General features: G+C 37.7%; 1 protein-coding gene across 1 annotated transcript in view; it reads right to left on the minus strand.

Annotated features, from left to right (window-relative positions):
• The window catches only part of Fndc3a (fibronectin type III domain containing 3A), a 191,602-nt gene that overhangs the window by 110,999 nt on the left and 73,012 nt on the right, over window positions 1-7,591 (minus strand). Inside the window, exon 3 of the mRNA XM_008824357.3 lies at window positions 2,313-2,388. Within this exon, the coding sequence (XP_008822579.1) occupies window positions 2,313-2,388 (76 nt within the window). The remainder of the gene's footprint in view (window positions 1-2,312; window positions 2,389-7,591) is intronic.

The raw sequence follows: 7,591 nt of genomic DNA on the forward strand, positions 1-7,591 counted from the left end.
TGGTGTGATAAGAATAGGAGGTAGGAATTGGCTAGGCAGTTAGGGTAAAAAGACCCCAAAGAAAAGTAGCCAGTTTCTTGGCTAAAAGCTACAATGTCCTTGGGCCTCTTAGCAACATATTCTGTTCCAAAGGCCAAAAATGTCAAAAGTATTTGCGAACTTTTATTTAATTCTTAAGATTTTAGGGTTACCTCTTCAGAGAGGGGAATGTTGGAGTAGCAAAAAGCCCCATTGAAAAACAAAAAGAAGGAAGAGTACATGAAGTTATCAGAAAAAAGTGATAGGGAGATATGGGAGGAGTTGGAAGGGAGGGGGTGGGCATGGATTTGATCAAAACACCTTATATGTATGCATGAAATTCTCAGCAAATTATTTTAAAAAAATAAAACTTTCACAATAATAAAAGAAAAAAATAAATGAAATTCTTTTAATGTAAACATAACTGACATGTATAGACAGTTCACGTTTCTTTATACTGCTTTTAAATCCTATTGCCTGTTTTCTTTTAAGCCTATAGCTTCCTATTTGTGAACTACCTTAACTCCTGCACAAATTTTTTAAATTGACTTAAAGACATTTCTAACACATACAAGGTTTAAATGGAAGCTAAAAGTTTTAACTACTGAGTTATTTTTCTGGAAAGAGAAAAAGATCAAAAAGATGAGACAGGTTAGGTAATGTGAAAGGAAAAAGGAGTATTGAAAACCCATGTTTCCTGTAATAATCTTGGTTTATACTAGCCAGAGCGTACACAAAAGTACTCACGCTCTCAAAAGTATCCCAGTTTGGATGCCAAAAATATATGGTCAGCCTACCTCTGTGTATTCTTTAAATTAAAGCAACAACTATTAGTAAGGCATCCAACAAATAGAAAGCCAAGAACCGAAAGGATACAAAGAGATATAAGAAATGTTTTCTGTCCTGAGTGTTTAGTGGGTCTTAGTTGAAAAGACAGAGCATTTCAAGTTAAATAATTAATACAAAACATATATAATTTAAAACCACAACTAAAAGAAATGTTATAAGATAATACATAATTATCTGATAAAGGAATTTCTCAACAGTTGGTATTACAGGGTTCAGAGAAGACACAGATCACTTTCTGTTAACAATAATACCACAGTACTCACCACTATTCATTGAGTACCTTAGAGTACCAGGTCCAGTTTTAAAGTATACTACATGCTTATTGTTAACCCTCAAAATTATCCTGTGATGTGTACTATCAAAGATGGGACTGGGAACTTTACTGATAAGAAATGTACTTGAGAGAACTTAAGAAATATATGTAGTATATTGCAGCTAGCTAGTAAGAAATGAGCTGGAGTTTACATTCAGGTTCTCTAATTCCAAGACAGTGACTTTTGTTTGGCCTAGAACAGAAAATTACTGTCTCAGTTTAAGAGGAGTTGGCAAAGGTGGCTCATTCTGGTGGATAAAGGGAATATCTGTTCCATGTCTCTCTCATTGCTTCTGGGTTTGCTGACAATTTTTGGCTAGCATGTCTCAGGACACAGAGACCTGCATCCCCACATGGCATCTATTCTTCTCTCTCTATCTGCTCCCCACCTCTGTCTGTCTGTCGGAATGTCCCATTTTTTATGAGGATACTAGTCATACTGGATGAGGGCCTACTAGTTACTAGTAACCTTTCTATTGCCATCATCTTCATGAAACAATTCTCATTGAGCAAGGGTGATTTTGTCCCTCAGGGATTTGAAAATGTCTGAAGAGATTTTTATTTGTCATAAATTAGGAGAAGTGGTTAGTGGGTAGAGGACAGTTCCCCAAAGCTGAGAAATTTCTAGTCCAAAAGTGCTAAGGGGATGTTCAGTAAAGAAAGATTACAATAAACCTGTTAAAATACCTGAGTTGAGTTTAAAGCACAGGTAGAATTTGCATATGCTGGAGTGGAAGTGATAGGGGGTGAATTTTAGATAAGGAAATTACTGTTGACAGGCCAGGAAAGATTTGAGAGGCAGTGAATAAGCCAACTTAAAAAGACTGAAGGGAATCAATGTTAGGAGACAGCAGGATGGAAACAAGAAACGATCTTTTTGAAAGACTAAAGGAACTTGGTTGGATTCACAAGATTTTTGACTAGGGAAGTAATATAAACAATAAAATATTATAGTAAGATTAGTGAAGAAATGACAAAGTGATTAGTTAAGATGCTATTACAGCAGTTAAAGGATACAGTACTCAGTTTGTGTTTTTGCGTGGGGGTAGTAAGGAAGAAATGACAAGCACATGTAATACTATATGCCAGAATAAGTTTTGTGGTCAAAAAAGTGGTAAATTAGTATTATTACCTGTAATGCACTGAAACTGTCCATCTTCTCTTCTTATTGTAAATGCTTCACCTGGATTAACTTGCACCAGAATAACCTTGAAACAAGAAAAAGCAGCATTAATCAAAACAATAAAAGAGAAAATTTCTATATACAAATATGTGGCTGGTGAGTGAGCAGATGTGAGTTACTTAACCTTATGAAATTGGTAACGCAAGTGTACTACTATCCATTTATAATGTCTGTTTCACTTTCGGGAAATCAGACTCAGGCCAGAAGTAATGGGAACAGAAAAATAAGCTGATGTCAAATGTACTGAAAAGTCAGAAACTTGGCATAGTTAACAAAGATGGAGTCAAACCTCACAATATAGATCATCTAGGAAATCTTTTGGTTACTAAGCACTGTGCTTTTCTAAAGGAGAAGTTGACAGGTATATCACCAATACAGCATACTTGAATTAGTATGAAATCCTAAGTTACATGTAAGAATGCTAGATTAATTACACCATGTAAAAGTAAAATAAGACACTAAATTTCTGACATTTGAAAAACTGATAAAATAAAAAAACTAGAAAAACAAACTCCAGAGTCTCCCCTAACATTGTCAAGATTATAATAAAATTTAGTATTATCTACACAGGATTGATTTCTCTAAATTCTATAAAATATCATTAAAGATCTTCTATGTTATACTACTCAAAAGTATTTTATCAAATGACTAATCTCACTATATTAAAAATAACTTAGCTGGCCAGGTGTGGTGGCACATGCCTGTAGTCCCAGCACTTGGGAGGCAGAGGCAGAGGCAGGCAGATCTCTGTGAGTTCAAGGCCAGCCTGGTCTACATAGTGAGTTCCAGGACAGCTGGGGCTATAGGGAGACCCTGTCCCAAAAAGACAAAAAAACAAAAACAAAAAACAAAAAACAAAACTTAGCCTTTGCTTAGAAGAGGATTTTAGTTAGTCATCAATTTTTCCATACTTGTAGACAATGCTGAAGTGAGCATTTTGATATGTATGTCTCCCTCTCTATATAAGTATGATTTCCTTGTAAGAGTCCTAGGAAAAGAATTCTGGTACCATTTGTTCTAGTACCTTTACAAAGGATTTGACTACTTTACTGTCATTCTTATAGTCTGTAAGAACACTCTTTAATTACATTCAGGATCCTGTGAAAATTACAGTTTTATAATCTTTGCTTCCTTGACAGATGGAAACAGAACATTATTATTGCTCTTTTTTTTTAAAAAAAAATATTTTCCAGGGCTGGATCAAGTCAAGGGCTTCACATAATACACAAACAACCTACCACTGATGTATATACCCTCAGCCAGATTTGCACTTCTTTATTATTTTTGTGTTTTATACTAAATTTTTTGTAAACTGTCTAATTGTGTCACCTTACTGTTTATTTCCTGGGATTTTAAGTGTTCTTAGAAATTTGTATAAATGCTTTACATATTAAGAATGATAATATTTTACATATTATGCTACAAACATTTTCTACTTTATCTTCTTCTTTTACTTTATATTCCAATAGTCAATTTTATCCATGTTTGCCTTTGTTTCTGTATTTAACCTGTTCTGTAGTTGTGCTGTCTACTGACTGTATCCTCTAGCCAGATGTAGCTATCAAGCACTTTAAAAAAAGCCAAAGGCTGTTCTATAATGAGATATCAGTAAGTATACAATAAATACTGATTTCAAACGCTTTTGGTATCAAAAAAAACCTAACAGTGTAAAATGCCTCATTTATTTCACAATGAAACAGTATCCTGGAAATATTGGTTAAAATATAACAATTAATTTTTCCTGCTATAAATTTTTTCACTGGCTACTAAGTTGTGGGGGTTTTTTTGTTTGTTTGTTTATTTTGTTTTTTGCATGATTTGTACTATATTTCCCTGGGGCAATCTTTCTAGAAGCTTAAGTGTATTTTCTATTTATTCTAATTTTTAGGCAATTTCAATGTGTATATTTAGTTCTTAATGTACCTGCAATTTGTCCAGAAAAGATCTGAAGGTGTTTGTTTCCCCAGAGCTAACCAATGTTATTTGCTCAATAAACTTCTCTTAACACACAGTGCTCTCTTATGGCCTCACTCCTAACACTATTCTGTCAAAAGCAACTTTGGAAAGATGTTTCATGTTAATACTTTCAAGAAATGGAACTTAGATTTCCAAGGTTACACCTCAATTACTACTCTGCTTGTTCAAGCATTTCTTCATTGACTGGCAAGAAGTGCTATGATAGAAAGAAAAAAAGTGCTACTGGGGCACAGGAGATGAAGTACGATTTAAATAAACATTACTTGACTATGTGTGCACATATTTGTGTTCAATGGATGTAATAGTTTATACTGATTGCCAGCTTGACAGGAACTAGAATTACCTACATTAGGTTAGCTTTTGGACATTCCATGTGGGATTCTCTAGATTAGGCTAAATGAGGTAGGAACACCTGCCCTAAATGTAGGCATCATCATTTGATAGGCTGGGTCCTAGATTTAGAATAAAAAGGACAAAGAACAGAATGACAGCATTCCTCATGCTTTGCTTCTTGATGGAGTTAAAGCACAAAATTCTTAACCCATGGACCACAAATGGGAATCAAAAGGTTTGTGAAACACTCAGAAGAATCTGTGAAACTTACTACAGAAACTGAAATTTTTTAATTCACTATTTCATCAGATTCTTAATGGCGCTTAAGGTCTAAAGTAGATAAATATGATAAAGGAAATCAAAAGGAAATGCTTAAAAGCAATGGCATAAATAAGGCTAAACTATTGAAATATCTTTTTCTTCTACTTACCCTGTAGATAGAAAGATTTCTAAAAGTTCTGTAACATTTTGACAAAGATATGATACTGAGGTGGCCACGAGAGAATGCAAGCAAGCAGTTTGCCCAGACAGAGAAAGAGAAAGCGGGAAAGCAGAGAACTAGGAGATGTGAGGCTCCGTTTTGATGGCATCAGCTGATGGGCAAACAAAGAACATGTGAAGAAAGATAAATGTTGTCTCATCTTATCTTCCTTTAAAAAATGAAGAAAATAGTAGAATCACAATTTATAAATAACCTAAAAGCTCACTTTTCAATCCAAAATTGTAGCTCTCTCCTCATCTGCTCTTTTAGGGGCAAAGCTAATTAATAAGCCAATATCATCTGCCTCCTGGCTTTCCAGGTATATAATTTGGTATCTTTTGACCAATCTAATCATGCAAGTTATATGGTAGCTACTTTGAGGCAGTCAAAACTGGTGGGGTTTTCTGGTTTTCTTTTGTTCATTTGTTTTGTTTTTTTAAAGAAGTGTTTTAGTTTCCTGTCTACTTGCTGGGATAAAATACTCCAAAAAGAAAAACTTTAAGAAAAAATGATCTATTTGGCTTACAGGTCCACAGTAAAGTCCACCACTGAGGGAAGTCAAAGTAGGATCCTGAAGCAGTTAGTCACATTCATGGTCAAGAGCAGAGAGAGAATAAATGCATGCATGCTTAAGTCATGCTCAGGAGCCCTTCTACACTTACACATATCAAGATCCTCTGCCTAGGGAATGGTGCCACTAAGAGTGGGCTGTGCCTTCTCACGTGAATTAAATGTATTCAAGACAATTCCCACAGGCCAACCTGATTTACATGATCCCTCTTTGAGACTTTCTTCATAGGTTTCAGATTGTGTCACACTGGGTCTCACTAAGCACAGGCTGGAATTGAATTCAAGATCTTCCTGCCTCTGCCTTCCAATTATTGGTACTATAAGCATGAGTCACCAAGCCCAACTGAGAGTGATTTTTTAATGAACATGCAAGAACATATAGATATAAAATAATGCAACTGTCCTCTAAATGGCTTTAGGTGAAGAACAAAAGGTCTATTAAGAGTACAAACTGACACCAGATATGATGGCACAAACCTTTAATCCAAGCCCTTGGGAGGCAGAGGCAGGAGGATCTCTGTTAGACTGAGGTCAGTCTGGTCTACATAGTGAGCTCCAGGAAGGCTAGGACTGGGGAGAGCCTGTCAAAAAACAAAATGAAATAAAACAAAAATACAAACTATGGCCAGGTGTGGTGGTGCAAGCCTTTAATCCTAGCACTCAGGAGGCAGAGGCAGGTAGACCTCTGTGAGCTCCAGGCCAGCTGAGGCTACAAGGAGACCATGTCTCAGAAAGCCCCAGTGCAGACAAGGGAACTGGGTAAGAAACCCAAACCCTACCTGAGGAACTATTGGCAGTGGCTAATGGGAGAGGGAGAGTCAGTCTCTTTCATGGTTGTGACTCTGGGTAGGCTACCCAGGCTACAGTGGATGGGCCCACACTGGATATTTGGGGACACAAATTAGACTCTATAGGTCTCTCTCTCTCTCTCTCTCTCTCTCTCTCTCTCTCTCTCTCATCTATATATATTAGATTGGGTAGGAGTGGGGTGGGGTGGGGTGAGGTAGAGGTGCCAGTAGAGGAGGGGATCTAAATAAAATCAAAATATTTTGCATGAAGCTCTCTCCCACCTGCAGGCCTCTCTCCAGGGTAAGCACATTGTATCCTCCGTGACTTGAATCCCCCAACCTGATTCACCTTCCCATCTCCCCTGCCATTCTCTTCTCCCAGTTTGGGCCCTGCTCCATTCCTTCTCTTGGTGCCCCAGACACCTGGGGAACCAATACTGTTTCCCTTTTCATCCACAGACCAACTTAGTGCCTTCTCTGGACCCGAGGAGCACTGCTTCTGGACCTGGCCCTGCCCTCACTTCCCTCTGCTTCTCTGGGCCTGCACCACCTGCCAGCCTCTTTCTGGGACATGGAGCTGACCTTTCCTCTTCCTGATCCTTTCATCCAGACCAACCCAGCTCCTCAGTGCAGTCCCCAGGAGTCCTTGGGGCCTCTTCCCACCACATCTGCCTTTGCATCTCTGGGTGGCACAGCCACCAGCTGCCCTAGACCAGCATCTTTTCTGGGCCAGGCTCCTAGGCCAGTCCAACCCACAAATTCCTGAAGCCAAAATCGTTCCTGGAGGGATCCAGACCTTAGGAGAAGGCCTGAAATCATCTGACCCTCATCTAAATTGGGACTCTGTGGGAACTCCTGAAAACAAAATCGATCCGGCTACTCCAGTATAAAATCAAGAGAGAGAACCGGAAGCTTAGACGAACCAGCTTTTCATGCCCAAAAAGTAAACCACAAAGACACAAAGTTCACAAAAAGAAGAAAACATAAACTTGAAGGCCTGAGTCTCACACAAGAATCAGAAACTACAAAAGAAATTCACATGTCAAAATCACAGAGAAAAAATAATAACATGAAAAACC

The sequence above is a fragment of the Nannospalax galili genome, unplaced genomic scaffold (genome assembly GCF_000622305.1).
Source record: "Nannospalax galili isolate Female #2095 unplaced genomic scaffold, S.galili_v1.0 scaffold388, whole genome shotgun sequence".
Lineage (NCBI taxonomy): Eukaryota > Metazoa > Chordata > Mammalia > Rodentia > Spalacidae > Nannospalax > Nannospalax galili.